Source organism: Delphinapterus leucas, chromosome 7, assembly GCF_059928025.1.
Source record: "Delphinapterus leucas isolate spDelLeu-1000000601 "Yukka" chromosome 7, BTC_Dleu_Yukka2, whole genome shotgun sequence".
In the NCBI taxonomy this organism is placed as follows: domain Eukaryota; kingdom Metazoa; phylum Chordata; class Mammalia; order Artiodactyla; family Monodontidae; genus Delphinapterus; species Delphinapterus leucas.
Genome location: NC_143135.1, coordinates 68,720,898 through 68,741,153, shown reverse-complemented (window position 1 = coordinate 68,741,153; position 20,256 = coordinate 68,720,898). Strand labels below are relative to the sequence as shown.

Below are 20,256 nucleotides of genomic sequence, written 5' to 3'. Positions count from 1 at the left end.
CTTAACAGGGTCTTTCATGGAGCAAAACTTTTCATTTTGATGAGGTCTAATTTACTTATTTTTTCTTTTATGTATTGTGCTTTTAGTGTCAAGTCTAAGAACTCTTTGCCTAGCCCCAAATCTCAAAGATTTTCTCCTATTTTTTCCTAAAACTTTTATAGTTTTATATTTTACATTTAAATCTGTGATCAATTTTGACTTGATTTTTCTATAAAGAGTGAGATTTATGTCGATTCATTATTTGCTTTTGTCCATTTTTAATTGGGCTGTTTGTCTTTTTATGTTGAATAGTAGCTGTTCTTTATATATTATGTATACAATCTCTCTGTCAGGTATATGTATTTTAAATATTTTTCCCAATCTATTTATTTTCTTAATAGTATCTTTTGATAAGCAGACATTTTTAATTTTGATAAAGTCTGATGTATCGTAATGAAGACTATAGTTAGTTCTTTTATGTCTTGGCTAAGAAAATTTTGCCTACCCCAAAGGCATAAAGATATTCTCCTGTGTAGTGTTCTAGAATCTTTATCATTATATCTTCTACGGTTCAGGCTCTAATCTATCTTGAATTATTTTTGTGTACTGAGTAAGGGAGGGATTGAAGTTTTGTTTGCTCTTTCCTTACTAATATCCAGTTGTTCCATCACCATTTGTTAAAAAGAGTCTACTTTCCTATTGAACAGACTTGGTGGTTTGGTTGAAAATCAATTGACCATGTATGGATGAGTTTATTTCTTGATTCTATTCTGTTCTGTTGATCTATTTGCTTATCCGTATGCCAAGACCACACTGAATTTATTAATGTCGCTTTATAACACAACTTGAAATTGGATAATGTTAGTTGATTGTTTTGGTTATTCTACATCATCCGCATTTAAATATAAATTTTAGAGTCAGATTTTGCTAATATTTTGAAAAACTCTTGCTAGGATTTAGATTGGGATTTCATTGAATCTGTAGAAGAACTTTTTAAATAGGTATTTTAACAATATTTTTCTAATCCAAGAACATGGTATATCTCTCCATTGATTTAGGTCTTCCTTACTTTTGCTCTGCAGTATTTTGTAGTGCTGTGTAGAGGCTTTGTACATATTTTGTTTGATGAATCCTGTTTATTTTTGTGTTATTACAAATAGTATGTTTTAAAATTTTATTTTAAATTTATCATTGGTAGTCTACAGAAAAACTATAGATTTAAAAAATATTTACCCTGTATCATGTGACCTTACTAAATTCACTAATTATGGTAGCTTTTTTTTTTTTTAAGTTTCCATAGGGTTTTCGACATATACAATTATGTAATCTGAGAATAAAGACAGTTTTACTTCTTTTTACAATATGTGTGACTTTTCTTTTTCTTGACTTATTGTAATGTTAGGACTTCCAGCAAAACAATGAAAGAGTAGATATCCTTGTTCTGTCTTAGGGGAAAAACATTCATGGTTTCACCACAAAGTATGCTATTAGTTGTAGGCTTTTCAAAGATACCCTTTACCAGATTGAGGAAATTCCCTTCTACTCCTAGTTTTCCAAAAGTTGTTATCATGAATGAAGGTTGAATGGTGTAAAATGAATTTTTGCATCTTTTGAGATAATTTTCTCTTTTGTTCTATTAATATTATAAATTATCAATACTTTGATTTTCAAATGTAAAAATCAACTTTATATTCCTGGATAACCCCCCCACCACCACCTTGATCATGATGTATTATCTTTTTTTGTATATTTTTGGAATCAATTTGCTAATATATTATTATGGATTTTTGCATCTTTGTTTATGCAGGATATAATTTTTCTTTTCTGCACGTAATTTTTTCTCTTTTTCTAATGACATTGTATGCTATAAGGGTTATGATGGTTTCACAATATACATTGGGAAATGCTTTCTCTTCCACTATTTTATGTGTGTGTAAGGTTAGTATTATTTCTTTCTTAAATGTTTGATAGAATTCACAAATTAAATTATGTGGGCCAGTAGTTTTCTATGTGGGAAGATTTTTTTAATTGCAAATTCAATTTCTTTAATAGATGCAGAGCTTTTCAAATTTTCTATTTCATTATTTATCAGTTTTAGTAATCTGTGGCTTTCATTGAATTTATCCATTATTTCTAAGCTGTTAAATCTATTGGCATAATATTATTCATAATTGCCTTACTATCTTTTAATGTCTTTAGAATCTATAGTAACTCTCGCTCTTTTGTTCTTGATATTTGTAACTTGTTTACTTCTCTGTCCTCTTTCACTCTCTTTTTCTTAATAGGTCTCACTAAGGGTGAAAACTTAGGTTATTAATTTCGTATCTTTTTTTCTTTTATGATATAGGCCTTTAAAGTCGCAATCACTCTCAGTGTTGCTTTAGCTTCATTCCACAAATTCTGATACATTACTTTCTACATTACCATTCAGTTCAAAATACTTTATTTCCCTTGTGATTTTTCTTTGGCCTATGGTTTTTTAGACGTATGTACTTAATTTGCAATTAGGGAATGTGCAGAAAAGAGTTAACATAGCAGGTCTGAGACTGTCATCCTTAGAAAAGTCTGTTTGTGAGGTTGGCCCTTGACCCCCATCTAGGAACTTGGATTCCGAGAGGGTTCTCACCATTTGATAATTGAAAGAGTGGCTCACTGTACTGAAATTGTTTATACAAATAATGTTTCTAGTGATGAACACCTGCTTCCTTTTGGGGAATCTGGAGTTTTGGTCCATGCTAAGCACAGGGTGCCTATGTTCCTGAGCTCCAATAAAAACCCTGAGCACCTTAGCTCAGGCAAGTTTCCCTGGGAGACAACGCTTCATGTGTGTTATAATAAGTTTTTTTTTTTGGCCATGTCATGTGGCATGCAGGATCTTAGTTCCCCCACCAGGGATTGAACCTGTGCTCCCTGCAGTGGAAGCACAGAGTCTTAACCACTGGACCGCCAGGGAAGTCCTGTGTTATAATAATTTGTTGCTGGAATAATTGTTTCCTGTGTGGTTCTACTAGGAGAGGACTCTTGGAAGATGGCACCTGTTTTCCTCCAGATTTCCCTCAGGTCCCCTTTTCCTTTGCCAGTTTTGCTTTGTTTCCTTTACTCTGCTCTGTCCAGTTCTCTGTTAAACCCTTCAAATAAACTTTTCGTACCTGTTATCACAGTTTTTATTTCAACATTTCCATTTTTAAACATAATTTTCATTTCTGTGCTAAAATTCCCCTTCACACATGTTGTCCACCTTTTCTACTATATCCTTTAACATACTTTTTACAGTTATTTTCAAGTTTTTATCTTCCAACTCCAACATTTGCACCATCTCTGGGTTTCCTTCTATGGATGATTCTTCTCTTGTCCAGGGGTTGAATTTTCTTTCCTCTTTGCGTGTCTCATATTTTTCTGGTTTGTGGTATGCCAGCTATTTTGTGAAAAGAGCAGTTAAAACTGAAATAAAAACAACTTATTCCCAGAAAAGGGCACATCTGTTCTGTCAGGCTTCTGGTATGTGTGTGCATGTGGCGGGGGCAGTGGCGGAGCGGGGGGGTTCCTGCCTCAGTCTAACCTGTAGTTACCCAGGTCTAGTCTTGCAGCTTTAGTTAGATTCTGTTCAACACTAGCCTCAAACATTCTGAGGGTAGGAACAGGGTTTTCTTGGGATTAAGCCACCTGCTCTGTGGTACTTTCTCATGCTAGCCCCAGCAAACTAACGCAGATGGGAAGGAAGGTTGCAAGGTGGTATCTTTGACAAGATTGTCCAGCATCAAAGAGGTAGAGGGTGAACAGAGTTCCCACACTATTGCAGCAAAATTGTCTTTATTTAAAATCAGAGTCCAGAGTGTGAAGCCATTCCGCGTGAGCATGTACGTGCCCGATGCCATGGGTTTTCCGTATGCCCCTTCATTCTCTTGGCTCCTGGACCATCACCACCGAAACCTATGGAAACGAGAAAAGGTCCCAGTTAGTGGACTGTCAGTGCTGAGCCCTGGCAAACCAGGTGACAGCTGCGGGCCCAGCAAACTGAAGCGAGCTTTTGTTCCTTCAATTGTATTCATTGATCTTGTGCTATACACTCAACCTGGAGCTAAAAGATAGGGCTAAGGGGAGCAGCTGGGGGACACCCCATTGCCTCCATGTCAGGAGTGATGGGCCAACCCCTGTAGTTGGTGCCAGCGAGTAGGAGACTGGGAGAACAGAGAGCAAACCCATGCCAGACCCAGTCAGCACAGGCTCCACCCAGAGACAAGAAAAGTGGCTGCAGCCCAGGGAGAAGCCTTAGGCTCTTGGTTTTTCTCTCAGCCTGAGGTCTGGACTGGGAGGCCTCCTTGGACGGGGCTCTCCACACCAGGTAGATGGATCCCAACCTGCAGGTAACCAGGGCTGGAACACCTACATTCCTAACAGTCTGGTTAAAGACCACCAGGGTCAGAATCAGATTCCCAGACCCTTCCCAAGATCTCCGCAGTCGACATGTTTTGGGTGGAGCCTGGAGCGTATTCCTGTTTAACAAGCTCCTAGGTGGTGACCCAGTGACTAGGCACAGCCCCCATCCTAATTCCTAACATTATAAGGGAAGTGAGAACATCTAGCCTGACACTGAGGTCAGCATTCTGGTCTCTTCGTCTGCAAAGCAGCGGCTGCCTGAGGCAACCTTTCTGTCTCCCTGGATGCCCCAGTTACCTCTTGCATTTGGGTACTTTGCCCACTCTGCTTTGCTCCTGCCACACATTCCGAGGTGTGTGTCTGGGGAGTCAGGCAGAAGGGGGTGTTACTGCCAGACAGACCGGGGCTCCACACCTACCTTTGAACTCAATAGCTCTGAACTCGGGAAATCACGTCACTTCTTTAAGGTTCAGTTTCTTAGTATAAACATGGATAATATCGTTTCAAAGAGTTTTGTAAGAACTAAATGAGGTAATGCATATTCAGCACTTACTACCCCACTTGATACAAGCAAACACCCCATGAATGTTAGCAGACACTGACCACGCAGAGGGCGGCCAACAGGCCTTTTGCTCCCCACTCTGGACCCGCCAGCAAAGGGCACTCAATTCATGCTTTGTGGAATTGAAGAAGGAGGCTAAATCCATTCGTGCCAGATGAGGACCTGAGACGTCTACTGATAGAAAGTCTGATTGCTGAACACCTGAAACTAACACAACATTGTAAATCCACTATACTGCAATAAAAATAAGTAAGTAAATTTTTAAAAAAAGAATATGAAGAAAAGAAAGCGTTAGAAAAGATAAGCTATCACCCTCGCGATGTTCTGCTTCTCTACCAATCTCAGTTTTTCACTTGAAAAGTGAGCATCTACCTGGTATCCCAGGTGTGTGTTTACTGACTGCTAGAACAATCTAGCAGCTACATTGAAGACTAACTGTCCCTTCTCTGAAATGTCAAATGTTTAAATATGATTACCGAATGTTTAATAATAATATTCCAATGTTATTAAGTTTTGGAAAAATAAAAAGAAAACCCGGGAGTACACAGCCTGAGGAAGGAATTGGGATGCAGCCGCTCCCACCTCTACACACACCTTCCCATCCTCTTCCCTCCCTCCCTGTCTTTGTGTGTCACTTCTCCTCTCCTTCAAGGTTACCTTTCATTTTAAGTAGTTAGGATGATAATAAGAGGGAATGATAACTGAGTGCCAGCCACGGTCCTCAGCTCTTAAACAGTATCATCGCAGCAACTCCTCACACAACCCCGGGAGGCAGGCAGCAGCATGGTCTCCATTTTAAGGGCTGTAAACTGAAGAAAACAGAGGTTAGGGGACCTCTCCCAGTCACACAGCTTGAACAGGGTGGAACCAAGAAAGGGAGCCTGGCAGGCTCCAGATGCCTGAGGAGTGTGTGTGTGTGTGTGTGTGTGTGTGTGTGTGTGTGTGTGTGGTATGTGTGTGCTTACAGGGTGATACGGGGTGGTGTGTAGACTGTGTAGAGCGTGTGTGGTGTGTGTGTGTGTGTAGAGTGTGATGTGGTGGTGTGTACAGTGCATATAGGGTGGTGTGTGCGTGTGTGCGTGTGTATGCCTGCACGTGCGCACACACGTATATGTAGGGAAGGTCAGTGGTGGAGAGTACAGGACGCTTACCCTCTGCACCACGCCAGCCCCCAGAGACCCTGCAGAGCTACCCACCTTCCAGCACTGCAGAGCTTGATCTTCCGTCCTTGCTAACAGAGGAGATACCCACTCTCAGGCGTAAGGGCAAAAGCAGCAAGGAGGCCAAAGCAGGAGGACAAGAGGGCAGCCCGTGGGAAGGAACTGGCCTCTTCCACCCCAGGCGCCTCCGCATTCTGTTCCTTCCTTGGCCCTTGTCTGTGCTAAGCCCTAGCGCTCCCGGGAGAGCGGGTCTGCCAGGTCCATAGCTGTGCTTGCTGGGACGTGGCCCCCAGTACCTGCAGGTGTCTCTGACCAACCTGAACCAAGGGTGTTGACGGGCTTCTTGTCCACAGGATGAAGTTCCACAAACTGTGTGCTGTCCTGTGAATGGCTGGCATGGTCCAGGAGGCCGCCTGATCTCACCCTTGGAGCAGATTCACTCCCATCATTTCATGAGTTTGTTGCCCGGCCGGGAATCAGGCAAGAGAGCATCTGCCTGGACAGGGGGCTGGATGTTAACCACTGTGGGAGCTTGGCTTTCTGGCCCCAATGCCTGGCTGCCCTTGGAAGAGTCCTGCAGGTAGTGCTATGGGTTCCAGAGGGCAGAGATGATCTTCTCTTTTTTTTTGCGGTACGCGGGCCTCTCACTGTTGTGGCCTCTCCCGTTGCGGAGCACAGGCTCCGGACGCGCAGGCTCAGCGGCCATGGCTCTTGGGCCCAGCCGCTCCGCGGCATGTGGGATCTTCCCGGACCGGGGCATGAACCCGTGTCCCCTGCATCGGCAGGCGGACTCTCAACCACTGCGCCACCAGGGAAGCCCCAGAGACGATCTTCTTGTGTTCCCTGCAGAAGTTCTGGTTCAGGATCCCATAGACAATGGCATTAAGGCAGCTGTTGAAATAAGCCAGGAAGTAGCTAGCGACAAAGAGGCCCTCTGGGACCTGGGGAGCCACTTCTGGGTCAATGGCCACAGCAAGGCTGATGCAGTTCAGCGGTGCCCAGCAGATGGCAAAGATCACAAACACCACGAACGTGGTCAGAAAGCTCCGGATGTTACTGGACCACAGGCATGGATTGCTCTCCGACTTGACCTTCCTGCAGGCCCGGAGCACCAGCACCCAGGTGCGCAGGTAACAGAAGCACACAACAGCCGTGGGGGGAGGAAGTGGACGACCACCACTGCCACCGTGTACCGGGCACTGACCGTCTGGATGAAGGTGCAGGAGTAGATGCGTGGGTCATACTCCAGGAACCCCACGAAGAAGCTGGGTACCAGGGCCAGCAGGGTGAGGAGACAGACAAGGCAGATGTAGAGGGGGGTGTGCCAGTGGCAGCAGATGCGGTGGTAGGTCACACTGTGGCAGACGTAGCAGTAGCAGTTAATGGCAACGGCAGTGATGTCGAAGACGGAGCCGATGACGCTCAGACCCATCACAAAGGGGCTGGCCTTGCAGCGCGCCTCCCCCAGGGCCCAGCTGTCGTGGAAGATGGCCAAGAGGATTAGCGGGTAGGGGCACAAGGCCAGGTCAGCCGATGCCAGACTCACCAAGAACAAATCACCTGGAGCGGGAAACAGGAAGCAAGAGTCGTCAGGACAAAACCCCACGATCTCTATTCTGTAGACTATTCTAGCCTTTGTCCCTCATAGGAGGGACTCTCCCAGGACACTGATGCGCCACCGCCACCATACGTCTGTGGGTACTCTGTGGAGGTTGCTGTGACCACCTCAGGGGTCCAAAGCATCAGGCAGAGGGAAGGGATCCAGAAGACACAGCAACCAGAAAACTCAGGCTGTGGTCTGGCTTCAAGGGGGTTTGGAGAAAGGGAGCTTCAGAGCCACTCAGTGGGGAGTTCCCCTGAGTCAGACCCTCAGGCAAAGCAGACTCTGTACTTGCAGCTACATGCAAACCCACAAGGCAGAGAAAGGGCGTTCCCAGCCCTCCATGTCCTGACACTCAGTCTCAACCCATCTCAGGGAAGACTCCATAGGACGTCTGGGAAGCTGGAAGACCCACAGGCAGCCTTCTTGAAGTGCCTATTTTGACCTCAGATGCTCGGGGTAACTCCACTTAGAACTGACCGAAAAGACATCTGTTAGCTCCCTGGGAGTTCTCAGGACCCAACTGCTCCTGAGTCCAGAGCTAGGTTAGGACCCGAGGGAGACAGGATGTAACTGAATAGAAGGAGATGATTTGGATACTTTAAGTGCTTTCCAGGTAGTGAGCTTCCGTGTCTCTCGAGGTATTCAAGTACAAGTTGAATGGTAAAGGAGAAGCCTGCCTCAGATTGAACTGTGAGATTCCTTCCTATTCTACTATCTCAGGGATCTATTTACTTAATGGGAGAAAAGCCCCCTCAAATTCTGTATGGTTGGTACTACAAGGCAAGAAACATACATCTTAGTACCTGCTTGGGATGCGGGGGAGTCTCCTTCTTGTTCATTTAATTCTCAGCCTTGTTCTCTGTCTCCACTGGTGGATTTCAGGTTTTGACTCCACTACTGAGAACTTACTTGGTCTCAAGAAAGAGAGGGACTTCCTCTCTCGAATTTCTTGTTTTCAGCTGAATCAGGAGTCCTTGTCTCTTTCTAGAATTTTAAGTGTTCTTTTTGGTTAATTAAAGTATAGCTGATTTACAATATTGTATTAGTTTCAGGTGTACAACATAGTGATTCAGTATGATTGTTTTCATTCAACAAACATTTATTGATTAACTGGGAGGAAAGTGATACAGACACAAGACATAATTCCTGCCTTCAAAAAGCTGCAGAGACAGATAAAGCAGATGAAAAATCAGATAGCATTAATGAAAGCACAGAGGTGACTCAGTATTTTTATAGATTATACTCCATTTAAGGTTATTATAAAATATTTGCTATATTCCCTGTGCAGTACTTATAGTTTATTTATTTTGTACATAGTATTTTGTCTCTCTAAATCCCTTATCACTATGTTGCCCCTCTGCCTTCCCTCTCCCCACTGATAACCGCTAGTTTGTTCTCTATATCTGTGAATCTGCTACTTTTTTGTTATATTCACTAGTTTGCTGTATTTTTTAGATTTCACATATAAGTGATAACATAGAGTATTTGTCTTTCTCTGTCTGACTTATTCTACCAGGCGTAATACCCTCCAGGTCCATCCATGTTGTTGCAAATGGCAAAATTTCGTTCTTTGCTACAGCTGAGTAATATTCCAGTGTGTGTGTGTGTGTGTGTGTGTGTGTGTGTGTGTATACACCACATCTTTTTTATCCTTTCATCTGTTGATAGACACATAGGTTACTTCCATACCTTGGTAACTGTAAATAAGGCTGCTATGAACATTGGGGTGCGTGTATCTTTTTAAATTAGTGTTTTCTTTTTGGGGGGATATATACCCAGCAGTGGAACTGCTGGATCTTAAGGGCAGCCTACTGAATGGGAGAAAATTATTTGCAAATGATATGTCCGATAAGGGGTTAATATCCAAAACATAAATAGCTCATGCAGCTCAATATCAAAAAAACAAACAACCTGATCAAAAAATGGGCAGAAGACCTGAATAGATATTTTTCCAAAGAAGACATCCAAATGGCCAACAGGCACATGAAAAGATGCTCAACATCACTAATCATCAGGGAAATGCAAATGAAAACCACAATGAGACATCACCTCACACCTGTCAGAATGGCTATGATTAAAAAGAACACAAATAGCAAATGCTGGAGAGGGTGTGGAGAAAAGGGAACCCTCGTGCACTGTTGGTGGGAATGTACACTGAAGCCGTCATTGTGGAAAACGGTATGGAGACTCCTCAAAAAAAAAAAAATTAAATGTTGTTTTGACATTGGGAAGTGGCGCTGGAAGTTGGAGTGATCTGGGGTAATCTCAGTCCTGCCACTTTGAGCTTGACCTAGTCACTGAACTTCTTTTCTCTGTGACTGTTTTTTCTTCCGTTCCCTTCTTTTCTTTTGGAGCCCTCCTTCCCCCTCCTCACACACTCCACATGATTCTTTCTGTGATGAAAATCCCTTCTTTCCCATGTGGGAATACTGGTCTCCACAGCGCCCACTGGCTTCCTGGCTGAGTGGCAAAGAAGCTTTTGGCCCTTGCAAGCACATGTGGAGAGAGTCAAGAGCGGCTGGGGGCGGGTGCTAGCTCAGCCAGCTGTTCCCGGGAAAGCAAGTCAAGCTCTGTCGTGTTCATGTGGCTCATCCCCTAATAATGCCCCAGAAGCTGGCAAACAGCTTGTAACTAGTGGGAAGAATACATTCAACTCCACGTGGAAAGTGTTTCAATTACTCTCCCCCGTTATTTCTGGGGTTCCTATAAGGCTGAAATCAACCAGTTTCTGCTGTAGATCCATCTGCCCTCAGACATCATACCATCTCCTGACTTTCTTGACTCAATTCCAAGTTAGACGAATAAAATTCTTGCTTCGTCTCCCATCTGTAAGAAGCCAGACCCTGTCTAGATGACAGTCAAAGGGAGAGCGAGTTCTCTATTCATGTTTTCTCCAGACAGGTGAGAAATCAACCAGGACACACAGCACTGCTTATCATCTGGTGCACAGGTTTCTAATGAATATTTATATCACGAGTCTTGGCGTGACTTATTTCCATCTGCCTCTATCAGACAGGGCGTATTAGTGGAGACAGACCTCAACAACAAGGTTTTGTACTGATATGGAACTCTCTTCCCTTTGCATTCATATACAAAGCACATCCCTCCACACATACAGCCACCATAATCCCCTCCCCCCTGGCCTACTTTCTCCTTATTTTTGGGAAACCTAGTCCTTAATGGGAATCTGGAAATCGGAGAAGGACCCAGCAGATGTTCAGCTATCTAGTTTTCATCAGATAGGAGAATTCTGGAAGATAAAGCTCTTCCCTCTACCCACCCTATTTTCCTAGAGGAATTTCTTGGTTTTAAATTGTCTCTGGTCATTGAGCTACAATTGGCAATGTAGAAATAGATAGTCATTGAGTCATTTGCTCAATAAATACTGCAGAGTATTTACTAGGTATTGGCTCTGGCCTATGCTGGGGCATGGTGAGCAAGAGAGACACATCCCCTCCTCTTACAAACATAGAAGAGACAATTCAATAAAATCAAGACGTGATGAGGGTTACGATAGGGAAGTAAACAGATGATCTATCATTTCTAACAGGGTTAAACTTTCCATGCCTTGAGGTTTTCTTCCATCCTCCATTTGTTCAAACGTGTAATATATTTATTGAGCACCTATCACACTTGGGTAGGGTGCAGTGATGGGTGAAAGACACGCCCCTGCCATTGAGATGCTAACAGTGCTGTTGGGGAAAGAGACAACAGAAACAGTGGCTCTTCAGTGTGGTGAGAGTGGGTTGGAGGCTAGCACGAGGTGGTGGGAACAGTGGGGAAGAACTAAGTCATCTTGGGGCTGAGGGCAGTACTGGAGGATGGGGCTGGTTAAGCAGGACAATTCAGCAAGGGGCCGGACAAAACCACAAAGGCCTGCCTCCATCCCAGGATGGCTGTTCACCTCAAATGGGATCCTGCATGGGAAAAAATTTAAGACATAATAACAGTCTCCAAACTAATGTGAGATATTCTTGTTAGTTATATTCTGGGATAGGCATTTGAAATAACTGAACAGATAATTTATTAAAAATGTGACTTCCTCACAAATACTAAAACAATGCACTTTTATATTAACATAAGCTCCTAATTAGATTCCCAAATTCTTTGAGGGTGGAGATTGTTTTCTTCCCAAATCACATTGTGAAAACCCTGGAGCGTGTGGATGAATCATACAAGGGCTGAGTTGAAATCTAACATCACGTTAATTTAAAAAGAAAAGGATTACTAAGCAAGCTAATCGTATAAAAAATATGATGGGGGTATTTTAACCACTTAAAAGAATAAAATATATTTAAGAGCATATGCACCCATTTCAATAATTAACTGAGATGCTTATTACAAAATCATATTCCATAACCATCAAGGCATTGCTTGGAAACTCTTACGGAGTCATTTTATTACTTTAATTATAACAAAAAAAAAACAACCCACAATTGGTATAGTACCTTGACGTTTATAATGTGCATTCACGTAAACGGACTCAATTGTTTCTCACAAGAATCCTTTAAGGTTGATTGCATGATTTCCATTTTACAGATCAAGAAACCAACACCCAGAATATGTGAACAGAGAAAGAGGGAGAAAAAGCAAAAAGAGAAACAAGAGGAAACCAGGAAAAAGAAATGTCAAAGGGATTAAGGGTGTAGAGTTTTTGGTCATCCACAAGAATGAGAAAAAGCAGAAAAGTGCCCATGTCACCTGCCAGTTAGGAGATCAGCAGTGGTGTTAGCAAGGGTGAATTCTGTTGAGTGTTGGAGGATAAACTTTTGCACTGGAGGCTGCCCTCCCAACCAGCTTTGCCTTCAAGAGAAATGGAGAGAAATGGATGGTACTTGGAAAGGGCTATCCTTTGATGGAGAGATTGTGTAAGATATTTTTTTTTCTCTTCTCTTTCTCTCTCTTTTAAATGAGAGAGGCTTGTATCTGACACATAATAAGCACATAGCAATCTTTTTCTCATTGGAGTATAGTTGATTTACAATGTTGTGTTAATGTCTGCTATACAGCAAAGCGATTCAGTTATACATCTATATACGTCCTTTTTTATATTCTTTTCTATTATGGTTTATCACAGGATATTGAATATAATTCCCTGTGCTATACAGTAGGACCTTGTTATTGATCCATTCTATATATAATAGTTTGCATCTGCTAACCCTACACATAACAATCGTAGCTATTATTTATTATTGTAATTTTTATATTATCGGCTGCATTATTATTTATATTATTATTAGTTTTTATATTATTATAATTATATACAATTATAACAGTTTTATATTATTATTACAAAGAACAAGAAAGAGGCTCAGAAGGTTGGACTAAGCTCCCTGGGAGATAAGATGTGAGAAGTCCTATAGGGTGAGGACGATGAAGAAATTAGGACATTGCATCTAGAGTGTAAATACCCTCAAAACTGCAACTTTACTTCCCAACCCCCTAACTTTTCCTCTTTCAGCCATAAGTATTTTAAACTGTAAGACCTCACAGCAGCATCAGGATCTTCTGAGTTTTGCCGCATATCATGCTAAATACAGACTCCGGCTTTGTGCGGGGGGAAGAAAAAGGCAGTCTAACATGAAAGTGCTCACACGCGGGGCTGCTAAGGACTCTATGGGAGGAATTATCGAGGATTATGAGCTTTCCTGATTATTTGGCTAAAGACATAATTAAGAGATTTAAAATGCCTTCATTTTTGCCTGGTAAAGAGAAAATAAGTATTCAGAGGCGAAATGTGAAGTTGGAAAGTTCAGGCAATACCAGGGATGGAGTCCAATGGAGCCCAGTTTGGTTTTCAGCTGATAAAAAGCCCTCCGAACCCCAGAAGCTCAGCAGGTTAAAAGACGCCTGTCACCAAGGGGCACCTCCAGGTGTATTCAGTGGTAGGATAGAGCCTGGATGAAGTGGGCTCCACCTTACCTTGTAACACCTGAAGGGCAGGGGCTGTGGGTCTATTAAATATTTCCTCCAGGCCTTTCAAGAGCTTTTGCCTAGGGCCAGCCTCCTTATTCAATCATCATTTACCTCCTCCATCAACAAGTGGGAGGAAAAGGGGCCACATGGCAGGCTCTGCTCTAATGTAACTGGGGATGCCAACACATGCCAGGCTGAAAATCCCCATCAGGAAGTCTGCAATGCAGTCACCGGTTCTGGATAAGAGATGATGCAGACTCTACGCATCGCTGGGCTTCCAGAGGACAGAGTGGATTCCGGACAAGGACCTGGGTGTTCGGCAAGCAAATCCTCCATGTTTTCCTGTCAAATAGTCCACATCCTTTTTCCTTACAAATCACAGGGATGTCCTAGGTATGGATATGCATCCGCTCACTAATAACACCTCTCCGACAGCCTCTTAATCCATCTGCCGTACAAAAATCCATTGTCAGACCATGGCTCTTGATCGTCACCAGGGAAATTAGGGTCCCTGTACTGATGGGCCAAGAATCATGAATGCTGTTGTGCTCTCCCCTTGCTGATGGAGACTATCTCGATGTTACAGTAAGGACACGTTTCTCTCAGCTCTCTTCTGTGTGGCTGACAGTCAAGATGGCGCAGGTAAGGGCAGGAAGCTCAATTTTACAGGCAGTTTAAAGTGGGCAGCCTCCAGCCAGACGGGCAAGAGGCATATACACAGTACTATATATAAAATAGATAACTAGTAAGAACCTGCTGTATAGCACAGGGAACTCTACTCAATACTCTGTAATGACCTATATGGGAAAAATCTTAAAAAAAAAAAATGAGTGGGTATATATATATATATATATATATATATATATGTATAACTAATGCACTTTGCTGTATACCTGAAACTAACACAACACTGTAAATCAACTATACTGCAATAAAATTTAAAAAAAAAAAGACAAACTCCCTAAGGAGTCACTGGGGCACAATTTTACGGAGCCCCCTGGCCACACAGGAACAGCAGGGATCAAGATACATCCTAGTGCAGGTGCCACTCAGTGTCTGAGGACGAGAGTCAGGTGTACTTTGGGCTTTCAGTGCTCAGAGCAATTCAGTTCCATGAGAATTGTACTGATGGCGTGAGCGGTGCTGAGTGGACCTCACCTCATGAAGCAAAATTAATACCTTCTGTCTCACTGCCTTCCTGGCATCTTGTCCACTTCAATTTGTTTCAGCAAGTCTATATTCAGTTTTAGAAATGGAATAAAAGTCTCTGCTCTCAAGGATCTCACAGTCCAGTGGGGAGAGAAAAAAAACTAAGAGCAATACAGTGAGGGAGGTGTTGTATGGGGAGGGCATGCAGGAGCCTGGGCTGGGCTGGGGAGGGGGAAAGACAGTAACCACACCTTTTATGCTATTAACGATAAAAATCAACAACCCGCAGGGGAGCTGAGGAAGGGGTTTGAAAGAGACATTCAATAGCCGAAAAGAGGCAGAGAGCTTCCCAAGATGATAGAGCATCAACCTAGATGGGTGGGATGGCGGGGGGCAGGGAGGTCCAAGAGGGAGGGGATATATGCATAAATATAGCTGATTCACTTCATTGTGCAGCAGGAACTGACACAACATTGTAAAACTATACCCCAATTAAAAAAAAAAAAGAACACAGACCGTGTGGGAGAGACAGCAGCTCGTGTCGCATTGAGTGGGAGAAGTGAGACAAGTCTGTGACATTGAGGGGGTTAGGCAGGTCCCGGAGGCTTGTTCCAGCCGTGCTCTGGAGCTGGACACCTTTCTGTAGATGGAGGGTGGTCCCTGGAGGCAGGGGTGACCCTGGCCGTGGTAACAGGGAGGGTAGAGGAGTGGGGAAAGCTGTCTGGTGACTATGGACATGGTTTGTTCAAGGGAGGATGAGGGTGTAAATTGGGGCAGTAGGAGTAGGGGGGCAGGAAAGGGGGAAATGGGGAGATGCTATGAGACAAAAGTCAGGAGGGCTTGGGGAATGAAGGAACCAAAGAGGACTCCCAGGGATCAGGTGTCCGAGAGAGGAAGAGAGGAAGGAGGTCCAAAAACTAGCATCGGGTAAGCCGAGGGAATGGAAGGTCTCAAGGAGGGAGTGGCCCTCAGTGTCACACACAGCACAGAGGGGCATTTCCCATGAGGGAAGACCCCAGGGGGCTGAGGAGGAAATGGGAAGCAATGAGGTGATTAATGGATGCAAACTCTTATATTAAGATGTCTGGCTGAAAAGAGGAGAAAGGTAGCCCCGAAATTAGAAGGAGACATAAGACCAAGGAAGGATTTTTTTCTCTTAAGCAAAGGAGCCTCATGTGTGTGTGTGTGTGTGTGTGTGTGTGTAAGCTAAAGGGAAAGAGACAGAAATGTAAAATATAGAAGAGAGAGAAGGAACTTGATGGAGGAAAGTTCTGTGAGAGCAGGAGAGGAAGAGAGAGAAAATACAGGGATGAACATTGGTGAGGTCTGGGCTGGGGGGTGAGTGACAGGGGCGGGCACAAGGAAAAGTCCTCAGAGCCTGAAGTGTGGCGGGCCCCAGAAAGCACACACCGAGAAATATGAAATGCCACCAGTGCCACGCAATGTGTGAGGCTCTGGAAACATAGCAAAGAGTGTAACACACACCTGGCCTTACCTTCTAAGTTGGGGCAGTGCCCTGAATCTGTCCGCCATCTTCCCTCCATCCCTTCCTGTCTGCCCTGCTCTAGTGCCATCTCTAAAAAAGTCAACCGAAAGCACGAGCAACAGAACCTGAAGACAGGGGAGTCCCTCCCTCAAAAAGGACAGTTAATCTAACCACCTACCCCGCTGTCAGGAACATCCCTGCTATGAATGATGAGAGTCTGCTGCACAGAGAAACTGGGTTTGTAATAGTCAAGTAGAGGATACTGACACCTGCTGAGAATGCTGCTGTGACTTTAATATGGGCTGTGTGCCTTAGTCATCGGAAATACACATGTTCTCATTGTCACAGCCCTATTTTCTTAATAGCGATGAATTAAGGAACCAGTCTCAATTACAGAAAGCTCTAAGATAAATGTTTCTTAAAGTAAGTCCATACTCTTCAGTAAGAGAAGACCTGATTAATAGTGGAATGGGTGCTAACTATTCAAACTGCTGTAGGTTTTCAGGCATCTTTTGAAATCTCAATCTGCCAAAGTTATTTAGTTTACATTAATACTATGATTTTTCATAGTATGTATGACTATCATCAATAAAGCCATGGGTCAAATAAAAATTGGTTGTGTGACCGGAACAGCCTTTAATGAATGTGTCAGGAATTAATATCATTTAGATAAAGTGTTAAAATTTTTTCTGGTGCCGGGCTGTAGCAGACTCAAAGGGAGTTAGGAAGGATAGGACATACGGTGTGCCAGCAATTTAACATGCTCATTACCCACCCAGGCCAAATCAATAAGGTTTCCATGAACTTCGCTAGGACAGCAGAAGAGGCCAGCCCTCCTCGGGACGGAGGAGGGGAGAATAAGCTTGTCTCCTTCAGGCAAAAGGAAGAAGCACCCTCAACCTTCAGCCACCCCACCCGTGGTAGGCAGCCCACCGGGTCTCCTCTAAACACCCTGCTAGTCAGGAAGAGAGGCCCTGCCTCCTCCTTGCCTCCCTGGGCAGGAAATGAATTCTTGTGGCTGCTACAAAAGGGCGATAGGATGGAAATACTAAATACAGCTTTCTGATAGTAACCTGCTCTTTCCTAGGAGATAAGCCTCTACTCAAAGGACACAATAATATCTTGAAAAAGTTACTGCAGATAATACGAGCATCCACTATTGAAATGACTGAGTTAGAAAGCTTACTTTTTTTCTTCCAGTTTTATTGAGATATAATTGACATCCAGCTCTGTATAAGCTTAAGGTGTACAGCATGATGATTTGACTTATATATACCATGAAATGATTACCACGATAAGTTTAGTGAACATCCGTCATCTCATATAGATACAAAAAGAAATAGAAAAAAAGACATTTTTCCTTGTCATGAGAACTAGGATCTACTCTCTTAACAACTTTCATACGTAATACACAGCAGAGTGAGTCATATGTGGCCTGTTGTACATTACATCCCTAGTACTTAGTTATCTTGTAACCGGAAGTTTGCGCCATTTGACTGCCTTCTCTCAGTTCCCTCTCCCCTCAGCTCCTGCCTCTGGTAACCACAAATCCACTCTTTCTCTACGAGTTTCTTTCTTTGTTTTTGAAGTATAATTAACCTATAACAATATGTTAGTTCCTAGGGCACAATACAGGGATTCGATGCTTCTTAACATTTCAAAATGATCACTATGATAAGTCTAGCTACCATCTGTCACCATACAGTTTCTTCTTCTTAATAATATGAAGTTTCCAATATTATGCACAGAAGCTCACATTTTTATTTTTTGTTTGTTCTTTAGATAAAAATCATGGAGTCACAGGGCCACATAAAATATATATAACAATTTGTTTAAAATAGCCTTTCTGAATGGTCAGCCTCCTTAGAAAAGAATGTTTAAGCTATATAGTTGGCTTTCTGCTATCTTTTCATTTTAATTCACTCTAATATTTGAGTTGCCTCCAAGATCCAAACTGGGAAATGACAAATTGACAAACAGGTCATTGAGCTTCTCCCCAAGCTGGAATGGTCAGTGTGCTCCAGTGACCCTCAGGGCGAGAGTTTAGAGACTCCTTCCCTCTGGTTTTGTTCCCTGGCACACCTGAGTATGGGAAAGTTGAAATGAGAGTGGACTGAAAGGGGAAAAATATTCTCAGGATTGCAACACTATTTTGCCAAATCGCTATTTTAACCTTCGTTTAGTCCTACGCATTCCCCGTCTTCATTAGAGACCACGGTTATCACAAAACAATTTAGTTCCATCCAAGCAGAGGCTGCAGATGTCTGCTTTTGGCACTCTCTTGTTTGGAACCAAGATGAGGAGGTAAGTCTAGGACGAAAATTCACTGGAGCGTTTCCATTCATTCACTCATTGTCTCAGCAAATATTTCCTAAGCACCTGCTGCGTGAACCACAGTGCTTGGCAGGCGATGGAGGTGTTGAAGATGGTGAGATTTCTGTGGCCAGGGAGGGGCACCATGGGGACCCGCCCACATTGGAGCGCCTTGGAGAGCTATGGCTTCCAGCTGCTTGGATTTCCACAGCGCCCCGGTCTGCCAAAAAGTGCGCAAGAAAAACTTCGCCCGATTCACGCTGGCGCTGATGCGCCAAGTGCTTCCTGGTCCACTTGCTAGAGCTGCAAGTCGGGGAAAGGCAGCAACTCACCCTAACTTTTGAGTTCAAGACCAAACTCGGGGACTGGTGAGAGAGAAGGGAACGCGGCGCGGGGCCCTGACGACGGACAGGATCAGGGTCAGGGGCAAGACCAGACACCAGAGAGGGGCCCGACGCAGCAGCGGGCGTGGTGCTCACCTGCGTTCCGGAGCTTGCGGTTCCCGAGCACCGAGAGGATGACCAGGAGGTTGGCCACGATGGCCACCGCAGTGGTGACGATGAGCATGGCGGACAGCGCGGGCGCCACCCAGGGCGGCCGGGGGGTCCCGGAGGGCTGCGCGCCTCCTGCCCCAGTCCAGACCCGGCTCTCCGCTCGGCCGCCCGCCTCGCAGCAGTTGGCGAAGGAGGCGTTCTCGGGCATCGTGGACCCTCCCGCACCGCGCCAGCCACCACGCACCCAGTCTCTCCGCAGGCTGGGTGCGCAGTGCCAAGTCCGGCGCTCCTACCGCCCCCTTCCCTACCCAGGTCGCGCGGGCCAGGGAGAAGGCCAGTGGGGAGGGGCCTGGAAGAGATAAACATGGGCAAGGGACAGAGGAAAAACGTAGGAACAGGAGGAGGATTTGGGGTGCAGGCGTTGCCCAAGGAGCGCGTCCCCCGCCCCCCCACCACTAGCTCAGGAGCAGCTGCGACGGCGCCGCCCCGCACTGCCACCCGGAGCCCAGCACGTGCCTGGCCCAGTTCGGGCCTCAGTGCCTGAGCGCACCGTCAGAGAAGCTGTGTTTAGGGACACCCATATTTTCGGACTAGAAAAGGTGCAGTTCGTCAGGGACCTGCTGATTGGTTGTCGGAAGGAAACCATAAACAAGACCAAAAGACAACCCTCAGAATGGGAGAAAATATTTGCAAATGAAGCAACTGACAAAGGATTAATCTCCAAAATTTACAAGCAGCTCATGCAGCTCAATAACAAAAAAACAAACAACCCAATCCAAAAATGGGCAGAAGACCTGAATAGACATTTCTCCAAAGAAGATATACAGATTGCCAAGAAACACATGAAAGAATGCTCAACATCATTAATCGTTAGAGAAATGCAAATCAAAGCTACAATGAGATACCATCTCACACCAGTCAGAATGGCCATCATCAAAAAGTCTAGAAACAGTAAATGTTGGAGAGGGTGTGGAGAAAAGGGAACCCTCTGGCACTGCTGGTGGGAATGTAAATTGATACAGCCACTATGGAAAACAGTATGGGGTTCCTTAAAAAACTACAAATACAATTACCATACGACCCAGCAATCCCACTACTGGGCATATACCCTGAGAAAACCATAATTCAAAAAGAGTCATGTACCAAAATGTTCATTGCAGCACTATTTACAATAGCCAGGATATGGAAGCAACCTTAGTGTCCATCATCGGATGAAT

At 44.2% G+C, this 20,256-nt stretch overlaps 1 protein-coding gene across 1 annotated transcript; it reads right to left on the bottom strand.

Moving 5' to 3' along the window:
- Positions 1-6,523: 6,523 nt before the first annotated feature.
- Positions 6,524-19,383, bottom strand: MTNR1B (melatonin receptor 1B). Its single transcript, XM_022561377.2, is given in 4 exon segments — positions 6,524-6,691; positions 6,906-7,237; positions 7,240-7,638; positions 19,025-19,383. Coding segments are annotated over 4 exon segments (1,122 nt in total). The 5' UTR covers positions 19,248-19,383.
- Positions 19,384-20,256: the final 873 nt, after the last annotated feature.